At 41.3% G+C, this 25,067-nt stretch overlaps 2 protein-coding genes across 7 annotated transcripts in view; one reads left to right on the forward strand and one right to left on the reverse strand.

Moving 5' to 3' along the window:
• Window positions 1-5,620, reverse strand: part of NSMCE2 (NSE2 SUMO ligase component of SMC5/6 complex) — a 190,029-nt gene extending 184,409 nt beyond the window's left edge. Inside the window, exons 1-2 of the mRNA XM_048841632.2 lie at window positions 5,490-5,620; window positions 2,103-2,249 (exon numbers count right to left, since the gene is read on the reverse strand). Of these exons, the coding sequence (XP_048697589.1) occupies window positions 2,103-2,235 (133 nt within the window). The 5' untranslated portion in view covers window positions 2,236-2,249; window positions 5,490-5,620. The remainder of the gene's footprint in view (window positions 1-2,102; window positions 2,250-5,489) is intronic.
• A 57-nt stretch (window positions 5,621-5,677) lies between these two features.
• The window catches only part of WASHC5 (WASH complex subunit 5), a 72,057-nt gene continuing 52,667 nt past the window's right edge, over window positions 5,678-25,067 (forward strand). For 5 of the 6 annotated variants that reach the window (XR_012666881.1, XM_075124942.1, XM_075124940.1 and 2 more), the window contains exons 1-14: window positions 5,678-5,816; window positions 8,244-8,546; window positions 11,048-11,193; window positions 12,433-12,517; window positions 13,179-13,279; window positions 14,250-14,439; window positions 14,968-15,120; window positions 17,142-17,255; window positions 18,438-18,609; window positions 19,465-19,592; window positions 21,797-21,926; window positions 22,462-22,574; window positions 23,216-23,382; window positions 24,064-24,139. Coding sequence is in view for 5 of the 6 variants with exons in the window: in XM_075124942.1 (XP_074981043.1) it covers window positions 8,361-8,546; window positions 11,048-11,193; window positions 12,433-12,517; window positions 13,179-13,279; window positions 14,250-14,439; window positions 14,968-15,120; window positions 17,142-17,255; window positions 18,438-18,609; window positions 19,465-19,592; window positions 21,797-21,926; window positions 22,462-22,574; window positions 23,216-23,382; window positions 24,064-24,139 (1,761 nt within the window). In the remaining variant the exon portion in view is untranslated. The remainder of the gene's footprint in view (window positions 5,817-8,243; window positions 8,547-11,047; window positions 11,194-12,432; window positions 12,518-13,178; window positions 13,280-14,249; window positions 14,440-14,967; window positions 15,121-17,141; window positions 17,256-18,437; window positions 18,610-19,464; window positions 19,593-21,796; window positions 21,927-22,461; window positions 22,575-23,215; window positions 23,383-24,063; window positions 24,140-25,067) is intronic. The other variant, XM_048841593.2, reaches the window with a different exon arrangement.

Raw genomic sequence — 25,067 nt, forward strand, 5'->3', positions numbered from 1 at the left:
AGGCTAAGGCCTTTGGCTAAGCAGCAGAGGCAGCCCATAAGCTGGGAAGCGAATGGTCACATCCTCACATTCCAACCTAGTCACATTCAAATAAGGTGCTATTGGGCTGTTAGGAATACAATCCTGTCCTGATAATGCCTATCGCCTCCAGAGAAAGGGAAGTGCCTAGAAGATGGAAAAGGAAACTTAGTTTGATAGCATCCGGTCTGGCAAGAACTCACTTATCAATAGCTGGGATGTGAAATTCTCATTTCTTTGTTGTTCTATCACTGTAGTCCCCATTTCCCTACTGTTTGTCTGTATAATCTCTGTCTGGTTCTGTGATTGTTTCGGTCTGCTGTATAATTAATTTTGCTGGGTGTAAACTAATTAAGGTGGTGGGATATAATTGGTTAAATAATCATGTTACAATATGTCAGGATTGGTTAGTTAAATTTCAGTAAAATGATTGGTAAAGGTATAGCGAAGCAGAACTCAAGTTTTACTATATAGTCTGCAGTCAATCAGGAAGCGTGTGGGTGGGGGAAATGGGAACAGGGAATGGGGGTGGGGAAATTGGAATCATGTTTAGCTAAGGGCAGGAATAGGAACTGGGACACAGGTAAGGCTCTGTAGTGTCAGAGCTGGGAAGGGGGACACTAAGGAAGGAAACTGGAATCATGCTTGCTGGAAGTTCACCCCAATCACCATCAAATTGTTTGCACCTTTGGACTTCAGGTATTGTTGCTCTCTGTTCATGTGAGAAGGACCAGGGAAGTAAGTGGGTGAAGGAATAAGCCCCCTAACACTGACTACTAGGGGTCATTCTGAGCGTCTGGGATTGCTGAAATGCCGTGTTCTCTGGCACTTTCCCTCATACACCAGCATGCCCCCTAAGTTGGGTAGAGATGGGGTGACACCAGAAGCAGAGGAATATAGGACGGGTCATACCAGTTTTACTCCAGCCATGGATTCCTGTATGCAAGGGGAATCTCTAGCTGCCTGTTTAAGCCAGCTTTTTGCTCCCTTTGCACTGCCAACGTAATGGGAATGACACACAGCTAAGAATCCTGTCCACTATCTCTGACATGGTGGCTGGTTGAAAGGGTCAGAGGGGAGAAAGGTAACATTCTAGAAATAGAAAGTTGTTCTTCATTGTAACTGAACCCAACTGATGCCTATCTAGTCTAGTTGTTGTTGAATGTCAGATTAGATATGCCATGAATATGCTTTTTGTTGTGTTGTCACAGGATTTTCAGTCTCCATTCTTATTAAAAGATAGATTCATTCATTATAATTAATCTGAATTTTTGACTGTTTGGAGATAAAGCCACCATGGTACATCCTGGAAGGAAAAGCAACCTTCTGACCTCTTGTCAAGCTATTGTTTCTCCAATTGAGAACACTCATTTTAGGCAGCCCCGTAATGAGTACTACCCAGATCCTGGTTGTGGTCAGTAACTGCACAGGAAAAGTTGACTGAGTGGTGGTAGGAATAGGGGATCTCACATTTTACTTTTCCCTTGAAAAGCAGAATTGCATGCATCTGACATTAGAAAACACGAAGGCCAAGATTTTCAGAAGTGACTAGGGATTTCGGGTACCTCCATTTTTGGATGCCCAGAATGAGGCACCTTCAAGAAGTGGGAGCTCAGCATTTTGTGAAGACGAGGCCTCTTAAATGTGCTATAAGTTGAGCACCCAAAATCACTAGTCACTTATGAAAATATCAGAACAAATACAAAGGAGCTACATTCGAACTCAGAGTCATTTTTTAATCAGTTTAGGATTTTTTGGATTGGTCTCCCTCCCCCCACTTTCTGCACTGCTAAATCTTCTGCAAAGCTGCAGAATAGCGAACGCTGACATATAATTGGCCTTCTGTGGTACAAGAACTAGAGCATTATTTTCTTGCTATTTATATTTCCATTCGGTTTATCTTTCAAGACAGGGAAGTGATTTAAATGATAACTCCCTAAAGTAGACAGGACAGTAGAAGCTGCTACTCTCTGTAAAGAAGCTGGATTTTTATTGCTTCCAGGCCCACATATGCATGCTTAGGACCGTCTATAACGTTCAAAGGTGATAATAAACAAGATAATGTACTCTAAACAATTACTTACTGCAATTTTCCACAAGGTCAAGAGCAACATTCGTAGCAATATCCATCCCAGTGTTTATGTATGACTGGCAGTTTTTCAGAGACGATAGAGAAGAATCCACACAGTTGAACGAAATCACTGAACCCCCAGGCATCTTGAAATAATTCCCTTGGAAATAACAGAAAAGGGGTTCTAGAGATAAAGCGTTTGGAAAAAGAAACAGAAGTACAAATATCCAACTTAAAGTCCCAACAGCTCGAATCACATGTTGAAGAGCAGGGGTGAAATCCTGGCCCCACTGAAGTCAATGGAAGCTTTGTCATTGACTCCACTGGAGCCAAGATTTCACCCCAGATACACCAAACATCTATGGTGCAATGCAGAACAGCATTATACTGCAGAAAGTGGCTTGTGGCTTTCATATTCTCGTGCACACTGCTTCACTAAAGGTAAAATGCCCACTGATTATAAGGGCTGTTCTGACAAACAGGCAGCCCTCAGAAGAAACAGACTAACAATTGTCACTTATTTAGAGACCATCAAACAAAGGACAGGACTCTGTCCCAAGAATGCATTCACTAGTAAAATTACCCAATTCCTACACTGGAAAAGAGTGATGTGTCTCTATTACCAAAAAGGTCACAAAAGTAACACTGCAGCTCTACCACCAGCAGCCTAGCACTCTCACTGATTCGCTGCCTTCCCTCTGTTGGTACATTGGCTGCCACACCAGCTCCTAAGGGACTTTTCCCACCTGTAATGGGATTGCTTGCTCCTACAGTTACGCACCATTGCTCGTCTATAAGTTAATTGTCTGTTTTCCAACCTGAAAAGTTCCAGTCTTTTTAATCTCTCCTCATACGGAAACTGTTCCATACCCCTAATCATTTTTATTGTCCTATTTTGTACCTTTTCCAATTCTAATATATCTTTTTTGAGATGGGGCAACTAGACCTGCATGCAGTATTCAAGATGTGCATATATCATGGATTTATATAGAGGCATTAATATATTTTTGTCTTATTATTAAGGTTAAGATTTTGTCACAGAAATTTTTCATCAAAGTCACAGACAGATCACAGGCAATAAGCAAAAATTCACGGAAGCCAGTGACCTGTTCATAGGGGAGGGGAACTGAACATTCCAAGCCCCATCAGGAGGGCAGGAGTGGCTGAGAGCTGCTCCAGCCCTCCCGCTGCAGCTGGGCTGATGCCAAAGAAGTCTCGGAGGTCCACTAAAGTTACGGAACCTGTGACCTCCATGACAGAATCATATCCTTACTTATTATCTATCCCTTTTCTAATGGTTCCCCAATTTGTGTGTCATCTGTAGGGCCCTACCAAATTCACGGCCATGAAAAACACATCACAGACCATGAAATCTGAGATCTCCCCCCGTGAAATTAGGTCTTTTTTTGTGCTTTTACCCTACACTATAAGGATTTCACAGGGGAGACCAGCGTTTCTCAAATTGGGGATCTTGACCCAAAAGAGAGTTGCTGGGGGGGTTGCAAGGTTATTTTAGGGGTGTCACGGTATTACCACCCTTATTTCGGTGCTGCCTTCAGAGCTGGACAACCAGAGAGCGACGGCTATTACCAGGCGCACAGCTCTGAAGGCAGCGCCCTGCCAACAGCGGCAAAGAAGTAAGGGTAGCAATACCATACCATGCCACCTTTACTTCCACACTGTTGCCTTCAGAGCTGAGCGGCCAGAGGGTGGGGCTGCTGACTGAGGGCCCAGCTCTTGTGCTTTTACCCTGCACCATACAGATTTCACAGGGGAGACCAGCGTTTCTCAAATTGGGGGTCTTAACCCAAAAGAGAGTTGCGGGGGGGGGTCACAAGGTTATTTTAGGGGTGTCACGGTAGTACCACCCTTATTTCAGTGCTGCCTTCAGAGCTGGACAACCAGAGAGCAGCGGCTATTACCAGGCGCCCAGCTCTGAAGGCAGCACCCTGCCAGCAGCAGCACAGAAGTAAGGGCCCAGCAGCAGTGCAGAAGTAAGGGTAGCAGTACTGCAACCCCCTTACAATAACCATGTGACCCTTCCCCTCCCCGCACAACTCCATTTTGGGTCAGGCCCTCTACAATTACAACACTGTGAAATTTCAGATTTAAATAGCTGAAATCATGAAATTTACAATTTTTTAAATCCTATGACCATGAAATTGACCAAAATCGACTGTAAACTTTATCAGTGATGATTTTAGGTTTTCTTCCATGTCATAGATAAAAATGTTAAATAGCACAGAGCCAAGAACCACTCCCAGGGAGACCGCACTGGAAACATAACTGCTTGATGACAATTCCGCAGCTACAGTTACATTTTGAGACCTATCAGTTAGCCAGATTTTAATCCATTTAATATTTGCTATGTTAATTTTATATGCTTCTAGTTTTTTAACAAAAATGTTGTATGGTGCCAAGTCCAATGCCATACAAAAGTCTAAGTATATTACATCAGCACTATTACCTTTATCAACCAAATTTATAAACCCATCAAAAAAAAGATATCAAGTTAGTTTGAAAAGGAGTACTTGTGGCACCTTAGAGACTAACCAATTTATTTGAGCATGAGCTTTCGTGAGCTACAGCTCAAAAGCTCATGCTCAAATAAATTGGTTAGTCTCTAAGGTGCCACAAGTACTCCTTTTCTTTTTGCGAATACAGACTAACACGGCTGTTACTCTGAAACCTGAAGTTAGTTTGAGAGGATCTATTTTCCATAAACCCATTTTAGCACCTTATGGCTAGAAACTTCTTTTTTATTTTACATGAACATTTAGATTCTGCAGAATGTATCAGTACCCAGCTGCCCCATGACTCAGTTTCCCCATCTTTAAAACAGGGATAAAAAAAAAAAAAAGACCTTTGCAACACACTTTGAGATCTACGGATGAAAAATGCCAAGTATCCCTGATACTCCCAAGGCCACCCTCCCAGACACTCAGTGCTCCCCTTTGTCAGGGCCAGAGGTTGCCTGTCAGTTATTGTCCTAGTGCTGATCCCCCCACCACCCTGGGGTGGGTTTCCAGGTGAAACATGCCAAGCAAAGAGCTGTGCTATCTCGGCCTTCACTTCACATCTTGGGGCCACACCACAGCATCCCGCTGGCAGGCACAGAGGTGGCAGTAGGGCCACCACTAGGCTGCCCCAGGCCAGAGGGAGCTGCAAACGCCTCAGGGGCAACATATGCACCAGGTTTGGGAGCATCCACACTGAGACTAACCTCACTGGGTAACATCACGCACGCACACGCACACTCCATCCACCCAGCTAAAGCGGAGTGCTTGAGGGGAGGCCCATCGGCCTCTCGCCCATTGCTGGCAGCTTCTCCCTCCCCACCAGGGAGCCTCCCGCCAATCCCTGCCCGGGCGGGGCGCCCGCAAGGCATCAGCCCCCCTACCTGGTGCCGGGGGCTCAGGCCCTGCCTGAGGCGGCTCCGCCGGCAGCAGGCCGCGCTCCCCTCCGGCCCTATAGGAACCGCCGCCGCCGCCGCCGCCACGGGAGGCGCTGACGCTCCACGGCGCAGGCGGGCACCGAGCAGGAACCGACTCATCAGCCGGCGCCCGGGCACATGACCCAGGGCCGCTGGCGTCGGCTGGGCGGGCCGCTGCGCCGAGGGCTTCCAGCCTGCGGCGTCCGGGCCTCCAGAAATCGCCTGCGAGTGGCCTGGCCCGGCCCGGGGGAAGCCCAGCGCCTTTCTGGGCGAGGAGGGAGCCCGGCTGGCACAGTAAGTGCGGGGGGTGCCTTGGCAGGCCCAGGGCATTCTTGGGGAGCTCCTATTTAGGGTGGGGGTGGGGAAGCAGGAGCTCTGCCGCACCCCCCGGGAGCGGGGGGTGTTGTGATTTCGGAGGGTGGATGGCTGAGGGTTAATTCCGGGGCGCTGGGTAATGCTGGGGCGAGGGGGTGCTGGGGCTGTGTCTTCTTCCAGGGAACGCCCTGGGTGGGGGGCCGGCTGTGATGGTGGGAGGGTGACGGTGTCATTTTGCGGGTGTTGTTTCCTGGGTAGGAGGGTAGGTTGTGTTTGTGAGGCACTCGGGGCATTTCTCTGGTGGGGAGGCTAGAGCGCGAGTACCTGGGACTCGTAGGGTTGCCAACCGTCCAGGATTGTCCAGAGCCTCCAGGAAGTAAAGATTATGTCATGTGATGGTAAGGACTCTGGTGGCATTTTATTTGTTGTTTTTGTGGATACAGACTAGCGCGGTTACCCCCTGACGCTTGTCATGTGATGAAAACCTCCAGGAATATGTCCAAGCAAAATTGGCAACCCTGCCTGGGACATGTGGGTTTGGGGTGAAGGGAAATTGGTAAATGCCAGTGAGGGTGGGAGATGTTTGTTTCATTGCACAAGCCGGAGGTAACGAGTGGGATGAAAGCCAGTGAGTTCTTCAGTATCTCCTTGAAACATACTGTACAAAAGTCATTGACTGCTAAAAGGAGCCTTTAATATTAGTCCAAAATGAGGGCCTATCTCTGTCCCTGTAAGTAAGACTTAACCACTCTGCAAGTTACTTATTTTGGACCACCAACTGTCTTCTTGAGTTTGAAATATTTTAATTTGACATTCATTTAAAATCAAAAAACCATGTTAGACTGATGAACTGCATTTTTGGAGGGTAGGGTGAGGCATCATTTAAGGCCCAGTCCTGCTGTCCTTGATTTAGGTCCTGATCCTGCAATAAGCATGGCATGGGCAAACTTCTGTAGCCAGGTAAAACTCATTCTAGGGCTGTGTACTTAAACAGGAGAAAGATTGGGCCCTTATTAGGTATGCTGTGGCAGAGTGCGTTTAAAGGGGAAGCTGTCAACTTAGATTTAGCTCAACATTTTTTTAAAACAAGCTTTTATGAAACCTAAAATCAATACGAACATTTCCACAGATGTTTTAAAAAATGAAAATAGTTGCCTTTAGCATTGCTGCACTAAATATCTCCTAGGGAAAGTGACCACAAATAAAAGCGAAACTCACTTTGTTGATTTCCTTTGTGCAAGCTGAGAGACATGCAAAAATTAAACAGATTGTTTGTCTCAAGGCTGCAAACAGTCAATTAATTTTGATTTCTTATTCATAATTTACATATGATTGTAGTGATTGAAACTATATGAAAAAGGAAGTGATTGGACAGTTGTAATTTTTGGGGTCTTTTTAACTGGATACAATTAAGATTCCTGACTTGGAGAGAGATCGCTATGACCTAGAAGTGCGACCACAGTTGAAAAGGTGTCTGTGTAGCAATGAATATGCTCAAATAAATTGGTTAGTCTCTAAGGTGCCACAAGTACTCCTTTTCTTTTTGCGAATACAGACTAACATGGCTGTTACTCTGAAACCAATGAATAAATGATTGACCCTGAGCTGCAGTTAGCTCTCATTCATCTAAATGTTTATCCACTTTGCTGTAGCACTTTTGGTTGTGTTGTTTTATAGATCTAAGGTGGCTGTGCTATTCTTAACTCATTTTATAAAGTACTAGCTTGTGTCAGTATCTTGCTTCTGCTGCTTGGCCTGTCATCTGCTTTGATCATTTTGCCTTTTAGCAGCTCTCCAGAAATCTTTTGGTAAAGATTGTGCTTAGATAAGCTATTACCAACAGGAGAGTGGGTTTGTGGGGGGGAAGAAAACCTGGATTTGTGCTGGAAATGGCCCAACTTGATTATCATACACATTGTAAGGAGAGTGATCACTTTAGATAAGCTATTACCAGCAGGAGAGTGGGGTGGGGGGAGAGAAAACCTTTTGTAGTGGTAAACACCCATTTTTTCATGGTTTGTGTGTATAAAAAGATCTTTTTTACTTTCCACAGTATGCATCCGATGAAGTTGAGCTGTAGCTCACGAAAGCTTATGCTCAAATAAATTGGTTAATCTCTAAGGTGCCACAAGTACTCCTTTTCTTTTTGCGAATACAGACTAATACGGCTGTTACTCTGAAACCTGTCATTGTGCTACAGTTTCTCATCTGATCTTGGAGTTGTCTTAGCTAAGTGCTGTATATATGCGGAAGATTACACTACAGTGTTTATTTTTCATCTGCCATCTACTCTCTGTTGCTGGGGTATATAGAGTTCTATAACTACAGTTTTTCTAGAGTTACTTTAATATCTATAGATTGAGCCATTTAAAATGTGCTGAATGTGTGGATTTTTTGTTTTTACAGGTAATTTAGATGGCGCATGTAGTTTTCCAGTTAGACTTCTTTCTCCAAATGACTTGAAGATTGAAACTCAAAAACAGACTGCAATAATATCACTACTCTGTCACAGTCATCTTCAGGATGGTTGATTTTCTAGCTGAAAACAATCACTGTGGCCAGGCAATTCTTCGGATTGTCTCTTGTGGAAATGCCATCATTGCAGAACTTTTGAGACTGTCTGAGTTTATTCCTAGTGTTTTTAGGCTCAAAGACAAGGCTGATCAACAGAAGTATGGGGATATCATATTTGATTTCAGTTACTTTAAGGTAAATATTACTCTGCCATGTTAAATCTCTCTCTTGAACCATCATTTTCTTACTGGAGCACTATTTCTCTAGGCAGCGTTTCTCAAACTGGCATCTGTGGACCCACACTGATCAACTCCTACCCCTTCCTACCTCAACTCTGCCCCTCTCTCCCAGCGCCTCTTTCATGCCAGGGACCAGCTGTTCAGTGGCGTGCAGGAGGCTCTAGGAGGGAGCAGGAGGAGCGGGGATGGGACGCACTTGGGGGAGGGGGTGGAATCATGTCTGGGGCCACTGGCCCCACTGATCAACTCCTTCCCCTCCTTCACAGTGCCTTCTGCATGCCAGGAAACAGCTGTTCCCCGGCATGCAGGAGGCGTGGGGAGGAGCAGGGATGGGGCATGCTTGGGGAAAGAAGTGGGGAAGAGGAGGGGCAGGGGTGGAGTAGTTGTGGGAAGAGCTGGAGTCTTGGGGGAAGGAGTGAAGTGTGGGCGGGACCTGGAGCTGAGTCGGGGTTTGGGGGTCTGCGAAAAATTTTAAATCAAAGTGGGGGTCCTCAGGTTGCTGAAGTTTGAGAACCGCTGCTCTAGGGTGTTTTAGCCTGTTCGTATGCATGTGTTAAACCTGCCATTCTTGAGTAATTAATTGTGTTAAACTCTTACATTTGATAGTAATTAATAAAATTATATTTTATGCTGAATTTGGTATTGGCAATAAATTCACCCAAAGTGAGGTTACAATTTGGATATGCCTGCACATTTAGCTCTTTATTGTTTGAGTGAACTAAATCCAAAAACCTCATGTCACACCTTTTCCCCTGTCTTGTTTATTCCTGTGAGTCAGAAACAGAGTATAGTCTAGATCTTGTGTTTGGACAACAGGAATTTGATTTTTAATTCCATTGGCTCTATCGGATTATTTGAAAGGAGGATGTAAGGGGAGAAAAAAGGGATGGTATAAAATGCACACTTGAATAAGAAATCCCAAAATACACCCTTTTTGAAAAGGTTGTTGGGTTGTCCCAGCTGAAAAAGTGGAATTAGGCCTTTTTAATTATCTGAAGGACAGTTTCGTACTTAAAATCTCACTTTCAACAGGACGATCAAATTCTGAGCATGTCAACAATGGCTGTCTCCCTTCAAGTAGTATCATGAGATTCCTGATGCATTTCTGGTTGCCTTAACCCTGTTCTCTATCTTCTGCTGCATTGAAAGCTACCTTTATATAACTTCCTTTTAATAACAATTCTGTGGTGGTTCGTTCTCCATTAGATCTGTTCACATGTGCTGATCTAACAAGCATATGCAGGATCAGTGGCCAGAGAGGATCCCTTTTTTCCCTTCCTGGGTTTAACTTCTGAAAGTGCTTTCACTTTGCTGTTTTTCAGGACAGTTTGGGAAGGGATCCTCACAGTGACTAATTTGCCTTTCTGTTTCTGAGAATTGTACAGTAAGAGACCTCTGATCACGTAATGGTATTTTATAGAAAGAGTGGTGAGCTCTGAGCATTGGATGGGGAATCGGGAGCTCAAATTCTAATCCCATTTATGACCTCATTTTCCTCAGTGCCTACGGGAGACTGAGGCACAAATAGATTTAAAGGCACATCATCAATTTGGAAATCATGCTTTTTGTCTAAAATCCATAGTATACAAGTAACATCTAAAATCACTATATTTGAAAGAGATTTGAGATTAAAAATTGTTTGTTTACTTTGTGTAATATATGCTGTCAATTTCACTGCTTTACCTGTATTGTCAGTCAGTCCTTGTGTCCTGCATGTGTGGATCTTTCACACAGGACCAAGAGAAAAAGAAATATTTTAAAAACTCACAAAAATTGCCATGAGGATCTAGGCAGCTGTCAGACTTCAAATATATTTTTAAGTTACTTATTTTATAAAGTTCAAGGTGGCAGCACCCTTTGCAGTTGTTTCCTCTCTTCCCTTCCATCTGTAAAATGCGTACCTACTCTACAGGTTTATTTTGAGGAATAACATGAGGCCTGGGCCTGCCAACACGCCCATAGTTCTGCTGCCTTCAAAGAGATAATATGCATTAGAAAAAACTAATTATGTGAGCTGCTGTTTGCAGAATCTTGCACTTAAGGTCATAGAATCCAGTCTGAATATGGGAGGATCAAAAGTATTAAGAGTGGAATTGTGGCTCCACTGAAGCCAATGGCAAAAGTCTTCCTGACTTCAATAGGACCATGATTTCACCCAAAGTGTTAATTACTATGTTTGCAGCTTCCATATAAGAATTCCTAATAACATGTAAAATCCATCAACCTTTTATTATACAATTGATTTATAAGTACAAACGTCCAAAATATCTTTTGGGGGAAGAGCTAATTGTGAAATCAAAGTTAGCTGAACACACCTTGACAATGCTATTTTTTGGTAGTTAAGGTGGATGCAATTGCTCAATACATAATTAATTCACATACTGTTTTCCTACAGCGAACAGTCATAATTCTGATCAATGTTCTTTACTAATTTTTAAATCAATTTCCTCTTCTTAGGGGCCTGAGATCTGTGAAGGCAAGTTGGAAGCCAAACCTGAGTTACTGGATTTAGATGAAGAATTTCGTGAAAACAACATAGAAATTTTGACAAGATTTTATCTAGCATTTCAAAGTGTCCATAAATATATTGTAGATTTAAACAGGTATGTGTGTAAGATTTGTTAGTGTAGTGACTCCAGTAATTGTATGATCTTAATTGGTTTTTTTTCTCTGCCTAAATATTTCTGTGTTACTTAACAGCATGACCTGCTGTAATGAGCACTGTGTTATGCTTCTGTCACTGTCTCCAACATGTTGATGGACCTCGGGCAAGTTACTTCACCTGTGTCTTCCTTTCCTTATGAGTAAACTGGAAATGATGATACTTGCCCATCTTTGTAAAATGTTTTTGACATCTGTGGATGAAGGGAGATCTATTATTATAAAATCAACTTTTTGGTGTTGCAAAAGAGTATGAGAATTAAGATAAAAATTTTTAGCTTGTACCTCTCTATCTCTGACCTCCAATGGCACTGCTTTCCTAAATTATTTGTTTCAGAGTAACTACCTTACCCCAGGGTTACTGTTTTAAAAGGCTCATGAAATCATGTAGAATTGCCAGAGACTCCATAAAATCCAGTAGGGACTTTGCTCTAGCTATTGATTTTATGTGGAAGGTGCTCAGCTACTGTGGTGATGGACAAGTACTAGAAAACCTTTTTAGATAGATATATCCCTCTTAACAATTAAGATGAAACCATTCTACTTCCAACTTTCCCCTTGCAAAATGGAATGGAGCTATATTAGGGAAATTTACAGTAACTGATATTTGTGAGGTGACTTCTGGGCCTCCTGTCAAACTGTCAATGCCCTCTAGACTCCAGTGATGAAGCTCTGATTAACCTTCTGCATAATATTCCAGCCTTTTCTCCTAGTCTGACTAGTTCCTAGTTTTTCCTTCCCATGCTCTGCTCTTTAGGTTACCTCCATCCATACAGAGGTGAGGGGATGGTTTGCAAAGGAGTTGTTCTCACTTGAATAAAGGCCTCAAATCTGCAAGATACTGAATACTCTCCAATTCATTGACATTAACTGAACCAGAACATGATCAGTATGTTGCAGGAGACACTCTACATCTAGTGGGCTCAGACCTCCAATGCCTTCCTCAGATTATTAGGACCTTTCTGTTTTTTTTCTGTGCTTGAGAAACTTGTGCTTGTTGAATCTTTGCTAAGTGAACTTTATACTCTGGGAGGAGATGTCATAACCTTATAAGCAGGGCTTCTACACTCTTCTGTTGAGCTTCAGGGGAAACTGCCCCACTTGCTCGTAAGGGCACATCAGTTGAGAACAGAAAACGGACTCCTGGTGGTGAGTGACCTACTCTTGGTTACTGTTTGTAGATATTTGGATGATCTCAATGAAGGAATTTACATTCAACAAACAATAGAAACTGTGCTCCTTAATGAAGATGGCAAGCAACTTCTAGTAAGTATTTACCAGTTTGTAACCAGTAATATAAACTACATCAACTATATTAGCGTCAGATACAATTTGGCATCCACCCTTTCTAAATTTAACTTAAACATATTGTCTGTCTATATTTTAACTTCACAAAATGCATTCAAGCTCTGTGGCTCACTTTTTGTCAAGAATCCATGTAGGAAATGGTAAGAGGATAAGGAAACGTTTTCATTTTCACTTCATTATGGTTCAAATCTGATCCAGGTCATTAGTGATCGAAAACTCACTGCCACCTGAGGACCATTTAATGGCCACTCTGAAATAAGTTGGTCATCTCAGACCATTTTAGCAGATAGTTGCCCTCATCCCATACATAGATCGCTCCACTAGTAAGACAAGTGGGTATTTCTGCAAAGCTAAAAATAGATTGGCAGGGAGACTATTTTCTCATGCTTAGCCTTGTTCTCGAGCAGCCACTTCTAACAAACTTTTTAGCAAACCCAGGTGTGGAAGTAATGTCTGAGCTACATCTGTTTGATTGATGAGACAAAACATGGAATCACTGTCATCTGGCACTTTTCAGAAGATGTAAAAACACTTAATTCACTTTAAAATATTAATTAAATGGTAAATATGTTAGTGTTTAGATAGCATTAATTTGTTAATTCATATTATTTCTCAACAGTGTGAAGCTCTCTATTTGTATGGAGTCATGTTGCTGGTCATTGACCAGAAAATTGAAGGGGAGGTCAGAGAGAGAATCTTGGTTTCCTACTATAGATACAGGTATCCTTGTGCTTGGAAGTATTTGAATGTGGTTTGTGTAGTAAAAATGTAGCATGCAGTATATTTAGCTAAGATTTTTCTTTCTATAGGCATTAATTTAATATGGGATGTGGAGGTATTGGCTCCTTTCCTGCAATCAGATCCACATGGGTGGTTGCTGGTGCCCCTGCAGAGCCTCATGGACATCAGGGTTACTACTTTCATGCACCGAGGTCTGCCTGCACAGATCCAGCTGCCTCCTGCGTAGATCCAATTGTATGAGCAGTGCTATAGACTTGTTCTGATTCTGACCTTATGAGGACTTGGTCACCTTGGCTAAAATATTTCTGCCTACAGCTTCAGTACTGTAACCCTCATCTATCAGAATATAACAAGTTTCCAAAGGCACAAGAACAATTTTGTGAAATATGCCGAGTTCCAGATAGTACATTTATCCCCGAATGTACTTCCTACAGTTACAGCACACTTCAGAAAGGTCCAATCAATAAATAGAGCTGCTAGCTGAACTCAGGAATCTTTGTTAAATCGCACAGAATCCTCCAAGAATATCAATCTAACCCCTTTCACCAGTAATACGTTCGCTAAAAGGAAAAAAGATATGCTTGTTTAATCCTTAAATGAATCCTCACACCTCAACTGGTGCCTTTTCTAACTTTCAGACATAAGAAAGTAAAGTGGAAATTCCTCACTTCCAGAATATGAGGGTGGGGCAAGGAAGGGAATTCAGAAGTAAAAGAAAATGTCAGATTCATCTCCTGAATTGAATGCTTTCTGTTTCTATCCTCTGTGAACTATGCATAAGGTTCTCTGTTTCATTCATGCTTTGTACCCTTAGTTAGGATTCCAGTATAGGCATCCATAGCTGCCCTTCCTTGGTAAGGGGAAAATAATGTGTTTGGGGTTTTTTTGGGGGGGGTGTTTAATGGGTCAATTCATGTAGATACATATTCTTTTTCCTTTTATAACCTAGTGCTGCTCGATCTGCTGATTCCAATATGGATGATATATGTAAGCTGCTTCGAAGCACTGGGTACTCAAGCCAACCAGGAGCTAAAAGGCCTCTAAACTATCCTGAAAGTTACTTCAGTAGGGTACCCATAAGTGAAACATTCATCAGCATGGTTATTGGCCGCTTGAGATCTGATGACATCTATAACCAGGTGAGTTAATCAGTGAGTTTTGGTGCTCTTAAGGGTTTGTTAATAAAAAGGCACTTTCTTGACCCTATTGGTATATGCAGAATTTGTTCAATTTATCAATGTAAAGGTGAAGGAATACACTTCTCCATACTCTAGTTATCTTGCGCTTGGATTATTGCAGTCTCTGCCTCGCTTTGATACTAAACTCACCCGCCCCACCAACTCCCAGTTCCTCCAAAATGCCTCCTTCCTGGCCCACTCCTTCTAGTCCATCTTTAGCACTTTGTTTCAGGCATGGTCCTTCCTGCCTTCGAATCATTTACATCAAGGTAATATTTTTATAAAATCTGGCTAGCGTCTGTAAATTAGCTTGCATATTCTAGTGAGATGCAGGATGTAAAGGGCTCAGTATAACAGATGGATGGATTTGAGACTTACGTGCCCAAGATACCCAGCTGACAGAGATGATAGCCTTATGGTATAAATGTACTGTTCTCTTAAGTGCACCATGCTAATATTTGCATATGTCTTGTTTTTTCCACGTTTTAGGTTTCTGCATATCCATTACCAGAGCATCGCAGCACTGCTCTGGCTACTCAAGCTGCCATGCTGTATGTGATTCTCTATTTTGACCCTTCTATTCTTCACACCCAACAAGCAAAAATGAGAGAGATAGTGGATAAATATTTTCCAGATAACTGGGTAAATTCTATTGTAGTTCTTACAGTGCATACTGGATTTAAGCCTGCAGTACAACTTTTATTTGAAGTACCTTTTTGAAGTGTGCCTTGCAGAAAATACTGTCTTAGAGAATAGAATAGTAACTCCGTTAGGGAGATTAGATTATACTTTTTTTGGAGCATGTTGATTGAGTAAAGGATATCCCTTGTGAATATTAGTCGCTAAGAACATATAGTTTATTTCATTTATAATCAAATGCAGATGGAATAGAAGCCTCCACCTGTTACCTTTTCTGGAGGTTTCTGTCCTTATAGTTGTACTTACAACTAAGAAGAGAGTCTTACTGAACAAAGGAAAGTGGAAACAAGTGATCTTACAAATGTCCAGTCGCTTCCAATTGTGTTTTGCGTGAACAGGATAGAAAAAGCAAGGGGAAGTGGAGAAACTAATAACAGCAGGCACTGTAAGAAAGAATAGGAACTGTAGTTTCTGGACACAAGCATACTACTTCCATTGTCTTTATGGAAACTGCACACGAATATCTGAAGGGAGAATTTGGCATTATACGTTTTCAAGGACGCTACAATCTTTCACTCTACAATAGGAGTTCCCAAACTTGGTTTGCCGCTTGTTCAGGGTAAGCCCTTGGCAGGCCGCGAGACGCTTTGTTTACCTGGAACATCCGCAGGTACGGCCACTTGCAGCTCCCAGTGGCCGCGGTTCACCGTTCCTGGCCAATGGGAGCTGCGGGAAGCAGTGGCCCAGCCTGCACTGCTCCCTGCAGCTCCCATTGGCCGGGAATGGTGAACTGCGGCCACTAGGAGCTGCGAGTGGCCGTACCTGCGGATGCTCAGGTAAACAAACCGTCCTGCGGTCTGCTAGGGGCTTACCCTGAACGAGACGCAAACCAAATTTGGGAACCATGGCTCTACAATGATACAAATATTTAAATGGCTGGCTCCGTGTTGGAACGATCAGTTATGATAGAGCCTTTCACTTCTAGGCTGGATTCAAATCAGCACTCAGTTGTCAGTGACTGAAAATCTTAATCTTTAAGGGACATTCAGTAATTTGTGAAATTAGTCATCCTGGTTCTCATGGTTTTAGGCATGTCCCCACTTCACACAAAACACAGTCACAGTGGGCCCTAATGAACTCTTTTTTGGTTTGTATTCTTGGGACAGGCCCGAGGATTGATGGGGAAAATATATAGAGCTGTCCACTCATTCCTGCAGGTGATCCCACCAGGTCAGAGTGGAGGTGTTTTGGAGGAATGGTGGAGTGGAGTTTTGCTGCTACTGCCCTGTTCTGTCAATAACATGGGATTTCCACCTCCACTCAAGCACCTTACATGAGCCTAAAATTGAAACGCTCCCAGTGAACTTAATTACACTTCAGCTTCTCAGATTTTCAAAGGAGCCTAAATGAGTTAGGCACCCAGCTCCCTTTGGCTCCTTTTAAAGTCCCATCCTCTGTCTGAAACCATTGTGCCTACCGCTGTTACAAGTAACAGCTCACAATAAACTTAAAGAGCATGAGCAAAAGAGAGGTGTTCTCAGTTTGTCTGCTTTATGCATTTGACAGCCCGTTGTGTATGGTTTGTTCCCCTGTCACTTGTGTGGGGCTTTCACACAGCAACAAGGGGAATGAGGGTGGGGAGAGGGAGGAGAAACAGGAAAAGGTGATAGCAAAGTCATAGAAAATGGTTAAAACACTTTGTCTTTGATATTAAATGAAAACTGCTATAAATTCACTTTTTAAAAAACTGACTAGATTTCAAGTTGACGCTGTCCTTTCAAATGAAAGGAAGAGTCTAAGAATCATGGATTTCAAATGAAGGTGAAGAGGAGAAGAAGGATGTAGCCTAGAAATTTGTTTTGTCTGAAGCTCATCTGTACATGAGGTTGGGTACAGATTAATTATTTCTAACATTCTAATCCATGAACTACCTTGTTCTGTTTATGCCTCTAGGTGAAGAACATTTCTCTTTCATAATAAGAATATGACCACAACTTAAATGTTGTTTCTGCTTCCATCCTTAGGTTATTAGTATTTATATGGGAATCACTGTAAATCTAACTGATGCATGGGAACCTTACAAGGCTGCAAAAACTGCCCTCAACTACACATTAGATCTTTCAAACATCAAAGAGCAGGTAACTAAATACAAGTTTTATATTCATGGTAAGATTCAAGCCGCTTTCACATGTATTCCATGTGTTTATTGGCACATGGATTCTCTTTCTCTAATGCATAACTCGGGTGAGTCAACATTGAGAGTGGCTTCAAGTCACAAAGTCTGAACCCTCTGTAGTAGTGTTTTCACTTTTGCAATATTTAAGTGTCTCTTCCTCATAGTTCCAGTGTTCTGAGTTGAGTTCATAGCTGCTGACAGCCAAGATCATGTTATGCAGTGCTCGGGATGCTTTTCTCACCAAGGGATTTAGTCTCTTGTTGGGAGCTGAGCAACTATGCTGAGCAGAGAATGTGTCCCTCTGCTAGAAAGAAATTATCTTTAATGAAATGTTTGTAACCATTAGTCTGCAGAATGGTTTAAAAAAAATAAAAGTAAACTATAGCTCAAAGTTGGCTGCTCTTTTGTGTTAAATTACTTTCATGCGCTTGGAACTCTGACTTCAATGGGATTATCCATAGGCTTAAAATTAATCACATGCCAGATTGAATCAATGGCAGTGAAGTTCCTAGTGGGCTGTTCAAAAGCACCTATGCACCTGTCTGGATGTTTAGATACCTACATATAAACATCTGTCCCAAGATGGAGCCCCCAACTATCATGTGTAAGAAATAATCGCCTTGATATTAAATGAAACTGCTATAAGGTCACTTTAAAAAACTGACTAAATTAATATTTGAAACATATTTTTCCTTAATCTGTTAATACAGCCAACAACTGATTTATAGCAAATATTTCCAATTCTAGAGTGTATTTTATTACTGCTTTGTTCTTTCTAGTGGATGGACAGTAAACTTTTCATTGTCAGCTGGGTGGTTCTACCATTTTTTTAGGTAAAATTTTTGAAAGTGTGTAACTTAGGAGCTAAAGATCCAGGTTCCTCAACTACTTAGGCATTTTTGAAAACATTGACCTTCATGTATAGGTCCTCGGCTCTAGATGTTGGATTACATTCTCTCACCACTCAATTACAAAGTCTGCCATGAACTGTGTTCCCTGGCCATCCCCAGAAAAACTATGTGGATAGTGAATTTACAGTATCTGTTACTTGACTCATACTCACTTTGTGCTCATGCAATACTGCACATAGTAGATAAATGATGTTTCCTTGTTCCATATTGATGAAAGAATTGTATGTTCAAAGGCAAGCCGCTATGCTGCTGTCACAGAGCGTGTGCACACTCAAGTTCATCAGTTTCTCAAAGAGGGCTGTCTGAGGGAGGAGCTAGTGCTGGATAATATTCCCAAGCTGCTCAACTGCTTAAGAGACTGCAATGTTGCAATCCGTTGGCTGATGCTTCACACTGCTGACTCGGGTAAGGCTATGTACTGGGCTTTTAGTACAGAATTCTGTATGTTAGATGATGACTGGAACTTTTTTTTAATTTAATTTTTCTTCTTTTGCATCATGGAAGACAGTGGAGTTTCAACCATTGCTTTCAGTCATTTGCAGAAGTGGTCCTTTACTAACCGCTTTCTTGAAATTTCACCTGAGAATAGCATCCATGTCACATGTTTATTCTTACAACCAGACACAGACCTAAAAGCTTTAATGTGAAATCATGATTCTGTGGAACTAGTCCATGCAGGTTGAACCAGATGAGCAGGGAGACTGGCTTATTTCTTCTGCTTTATCATTTAACAAAGTACCATTTTCAGGGTGTTGCATCAAACTTTTTAATGTCATGGTATCGCACATCATGAGAAACCAAAAGTTTTGTTATGTTTGTACAGTGTCTCGCACTAGAGGGCTTAAGGCTCTAGGTATTTTTTTTTAAAAAACACCTAATAATAATAATGCGTCTGCATCAAAAGAACCATCCCTGCCAACAAATGTGCCTTTTGTAATCTCAGTAGAGAAAACAAAAACTGATTGTACCTTGAGACTCAGTTATATTCTCAACTACAGATAGCCCCTCCAAGTCCGGGGGTGAGGTACATTGGTGGAGCACCAAGGGAAGCTTCCACTGCCACTACTCACATCATTCTTGGTCGGTGGCAAGTTGAAGGATATCCGTCCCTTCCATGAACAGAAGTTGCTCCAATAAGATGTTACCTCACCTACCCTGTCTCTTTCAATCTTTTCAGAAGCTAATATTTGTAAATAGGCTCATTTCTAACAGCATGATGCATTCTCCAGTGGTACAGAATTTTTGTCCTTCCATTTGCAGCTTGTGACCCAAATAACAAGCGTCTCCGTCAAATAAAGGATCAAATTCTAACTGATTCCAAGTACAACGCCAAGATCCTTTTCCAGCTTCTCTTGGATACAGCACAGTTTGAGTTCATTTTGAAAGAGGTAACATGTCAGTGACAGCTATTTTTTTTTTTAAATTATTTCCCCTCAACTGTGACATAGTGCTGAGGAACGGGCATTGAATGCTGATAGAACAATTACAACTGTATGATCCGCTAATATCAGCAAATGAGTCTCCTGCTTGTTGACCTGGGTTTTCAATCCAAGAGAGGCAGATTCTGCAACTTGGAATTGCCTTGTGCATGTCTCTCTCAGTGGTTGCCAAATTTCATTCTCAGCCAACACACATTTGCTAAGCATATTGGTTTATCTGACTGATAACTGGCGAACTAGAAGCTGACTAGGAGAAGCTGCATAATTCTTATCTTAGTGTATTTTCTTCTTTTAGGCTTTATTTTAACCAAAGGACAGTTGGGGCTGATTATGCAAAGAGCACTCTAGTAGGAAGTCACTTACACCTATATAAAGTGGGTATAAAATACAACTATTTTGATTTGGTAGTATTTTACACTCCCAGCACTGATTCAGGAAAGCATTTAAGTGCATGCTTTCCTGAACCCCAGTTTCCCTTTACATAGGTATGAATCTTTACACAAGATGTAAAGCAATGGGGAATCAGGCTCTCATAGTATTTCTGCAAATAAAAAATTAGTAGATCTTTCTGTTAGTGACCAAAAAGTCAACAGTACATCTGGCGTAAGCACACTTTACCATACAATGTATCCAGCATTTTTTTTGTTACATATCTGCACTCAAAAACAAAACAATGTAAAACATCAGCGCCTACAAATCCACTCAGTCCTACTTCTTGTTCAGACAATCGCTAAGACAAACAAGTCCGTTTACATTTGCAGAAGATAATGCTGCCCTCTTCTTATTTACAAAGTCACCAAAAAGTGAGAACAAGCATTTGCATGGCACTTTTGTAGCCAGCATGGCAAGGTGTTTATTTACCAGATATGCTAAACATTCGTATGCCCCTTCATGCTTTAGCCACCATTCCAAAGGACATGCTTCCATGCCGATGACACTTGTTAAAAACATAATGCATTAATGACATTTGTGACTGAACTCCTTGTGGGAGAATTATGTCCTCTGCTCTGTTTTACCTGGATTCTGTCATGTTCTAGCAGTCTCAGATGGTGACCCAATACATGTTGTTCATTTTAAGAACACTCTCACTGCAGATTTCACAAAACACAAAGAACAATAGAATTGTTTACAATATCATCTGAAAATGAGAACAGGCATTCTCATGGCACTGCTGTAGCTGGCGTCATAAGATATTTACGTGCCAGATGCACTCAAGATTCATATGTCGCTTCATGCTTCAACCACTGTTCCAGGTGAGATTTCTAAAGGTAGCTACAGCACTTAACCCAAGGTTTAAGAATCTGAGGTGCCTTCCAAAATCTGAGAGGGATGAGGTGTGGAGCATGCTTTCAGAAGTTTTAAAAGAGTAACACTCCTATGTGGAAATGACAGAACCCGAACCACCAAAAAAGGAAATCAACCTTCTGCTGGTGGCATCTGGCTCAGATAATGAAAATGAATATGCGTCAATCCACACTGCTATGGATCGTTATCAAGCAGAACCCATCATCAGCATGGATGTGTGTCCCTTGGAATGGTGGTTGAAGCATGAAGGGACATATGAATCTGCAACGCATCTGGCACCTAAATATCTTGTGACGCCGGCTACAACAGTGCCATGAGAATGCCTGTTCTCACTTTCAGGTAATGTTTTAAATAAGAACTGGGCAGCATTATCTCCTGCAAATGTAAACAAACTTGTTTGTCAGAGCAATTGGCTGAACGAGAAGTAGGACTGAGTGGACTTGCAGGCTCTAAAATTTTACATTGTTTTTTATTTTTGAATGCAGGTTTTTTTTGTACATAATTCTACATTTGTAAGTTCAACTTTCATGATAAAGAGATTGCACTACCATACTGGTATTAGGTGAATTGAAAAATACTATTTAGTTTTTTTTTACAGTGCAAATACCTGTAATCAAAAATAAAGTGAGCACTGTACACTTTGTATTGTGTGTTGTAATTGAAATCAATATATTTGAAAATGTAGAAAACATCCAAAATATTTAAATAAATGGTATTTTATTATTGTTTAATAGTGCTATTAATCATGGTTAATTTTTTAATCACTTGCCAGCCCTATTTAAAATTGAATGATACTGCAATTTGCATTAGTGCCAAATTCATAAACTGAAGGTTTCATTTTTCAATAGATGTTCAAGCAGATGCTGTCAGAAAAGCAGGCTAAATGGGAGAGCTATAAAAAGGAAGGGTCTGAAAGGATAACTGAACTTGCTGATGTCTTTTCAGGAGTTAAACCTCTTACAAGAGTGGAGAAAAATGGTAATTTAAATTAAATGAATAAATGGAATGAGCATGTTTTTGTATTCTGGGGGTGAAGGGAGAGGTAATACTGAAAATAAATGTTTATGGGATATTAATCACAGGAAAAACTTTCTCCTTCGTTGTTGTGAACCCAACACCATATAACCAGAAACTGAAACAGTCCTGGCTACTTTCACTATAAAAACATAGCATAAAGCAAAACCTAAACAAGCAGCATCATTGATGGTAAATGCGTTTGTAAAGCCTGAAATAATTAAAACAAAGACAATCTACATTAGTATTGGTGCTGCAGCTTACAAATTAGTTTAAAATATTATGTGAGACTTTTATGTTGACAATACCCCTTTAAAATCACATGTTGAGATTTTAAAAGTAAAATGTAGAATCTTAGTTTATTTACTGTATGTTTTAGAAAAGATTAATATTTTTAGTATTAAAGGCAAGTCATGTGTTTTATTAATCAGATCTTCAGTTGTGTTTGTGGGGATTAAGCATCACTAACTTAAAATTTTCCTTTTTCCTGGTTAAACAGAAAACCTGCAGGCTTGGTTTAGAGAGATCTCCAAGCAAATAATGTCTTTAAACTATGATGACTCCACTGCAGCAGGCAGAAAAACTGTACAACTGATACAGGCATTGGAAGAGGTAAAGACAGGGACTTTGGAGCCATATTGTGTAGCATCTTTGGAAAACACATTTGATAAGCTTATGTTGGTCTTTCAACCAGATGGATCACAACGTGCTTTGTAACTTAAACCCCTTATACAAATACAGGCCCCGATTCTGAATCCGCTCCATATGATCATAAGAGTTCACCTTTAAAGATCTGATTGCAGGATAAGGGCTATAAAGGAATCAGTTTTCTTCCCATTAAGTTCAGTAGCCTTTGAGACAAAATAAAACTAACGTTACACAGTACTTGGTAGTGCTACATATCAGTTTAGGAAAGGATGTGAAAATCCACTTGAAACTGCATGGGGAAATTTAGGAGGCAAAAGAGAAATATCCATATTAGAATTTGGCCAGGACACAAGAGCAAACACCGTTACCCATTTTTTCAGGAAGTAAAAGACACTTCAGCATGGTGTTTCAGAGTACTTCCAAGGTATTTAGGCACTTGTTAAATGAAACTGCTTCCTTGGTGACATTCCAAAGTAAGAGAGGGTTTTGATCAATGTTGTGTGTGTTTTAGCAAGAAAAATATTGTAAACTTAGTGAATCTTTTTTGTCAAATTGTCTGAGGAGGAAAGAAAAAAAAGACGAATGGAGACTTTGTTTTAACACAGGTCCAAGAATTTCACCAGCTGGAATCTAATCTGCAAGTTTGTCAGTTTCTTGCTGATACCCGCAAGTTTCTCCATCAGATGATCCGAACAATCAACATTAAAGAAGAGGTCTTGATCACCATGCAGATAGTTGGTGATCTTTCTTATGCTTGGCAGTTAATTGACAGGTATGTTACCAGGGTTTGTTTGTTTTTAATTCAATCTTGTGTTCCTTTTATTTAATTTCATCCCATTTATCATTCTTGAAGTATGTCCTCTTCCATTCAAGAGAAATTGTATGCATGTAAGTTCCTAACTTCACACAAAACTTGTGAATGCTGTTAACTCTTGCAACTTGTTCTAAGTAGCAATGCCTAGGGCCCATTTTATGAGGTGTTGAGCAGTCAACTCCCGTTGCCTTGAATGAGAATTATGGGCCCTTGTTGGGCTTGTTTCTAGGAGAGGGTTACATGATGCTACAATTTTGCTATCTATTCTGAACCCATTATAACAGCCTTGAAGATTAAAATGGACCACGGTTTAGCCTGTTAAGTGGTTTCCAGATAACAGGGATACAGATTTTTCCCCGGGTTATTTTGCTTTGACCAAAAACAAATGGACAAATCATTGTCACAAGAGTATAAGTGGTGCATCGCTGCACTGGGTGTTACTGAGTGTCTGACACTCTCTTATCTTGTTGCACCACTTACCTTACATTGACTGAACTGTTGCCCCAAAAGGCATCTCTGTTGGCCAAGTTCATTCGTGGTGTAACTCCACTGACTCCATGTGCAGTTTCTGCATCAGGCTGTGGTACAAGAGAGAAATAGTTTGAGATGATGAACCTGATATTTTAACTTTTTTTTCAGCTTCACATCTATCATGCAGGAAAGCATAAGAGCCAGCCCATCAATGGTAACTAAACTCAGAGCTACTTTCCTAAAGGTAAGCGTGAATGAAATGAATGACTCCTACTTTATCATTGAAGATATACCAACAATATGATTCCATGTTTAACTCATCTGTTAATTAGACCTTAGCGTTTATCTGTATACATGACCACTCATATGTGACCATACGTGTTTAGATGTGAATAGTTCCGATTACCATTACTTTTCATAGATTAATAAAATGACTCAAATTTTTTTTAAATACAGGTTGGACATAATTTTATATATGGAATACACCCAGGCATCGTAATAATTATTCATATTAATAATACCTAGTACTTTCATCAATAGATTTCAAAATGGGGTCAGTCTCATATTCCCATTTTGCAGGTGGGGAAAAAATGAAATGACTTGCCCCACAGAAATTAAATGACTTGCCCTCCGTGATCCGTGAGTCAGCAGTGTGCCCTTGTTGCCAAGAAGGCCAATGGCATTTTGGGATGTATAAGTAGGGGCATAGCGAGCAGATCGAGGGACGTGATCGTTCCCCTCTATTCGACATTGGTGAGGCCTCATCTGGAGTACTGTGTCCAGTTTTGGGTCCCACACTTCAAGAAGGATGTGGATAAATTGGAGAGAGTCCAGCGAAGGGCAACAAAAATGATTAGGGGACTGGAACACATGAGTTATGAGGAGAGGCTGAGGGAGCTGGGATTGTTTAGCCTGCAGAAGAGAAGAATGAGGGGGGATTTGATAGCTGCTTTCAACTACCTGAAAGGGGGTTCCAAAGAGGATGGCTCTAGACTGTTCTCAATGGTAGCAGATGACAGAACGAGGAGTAATGGTCTCAAGTTGCAGTGGGGGAGGTTTAGATTGGATATTAGGAAAAACTTTTTCACTAAGAGGGTGGTGAAACACTGGAATGCGTTACCTAGGGAGGTGGTAGAATCTCCTTCCTTAGAGGTTTTTAAGGTCAGGCTTGA

The sequence above is a fragment of the Caretta caretta genome, chromosome 2, assembly GCF_965140235.1.
Source record: "Caretta caretta isolate rCarCar2 chromosome 2, rCarCar1.hap1, whole genome shotgun sequence".
NCBI lineage: Eukaryota > Metazoa > Chordata > Testudines > Cheloniidae > Caretta > Caretta caretta.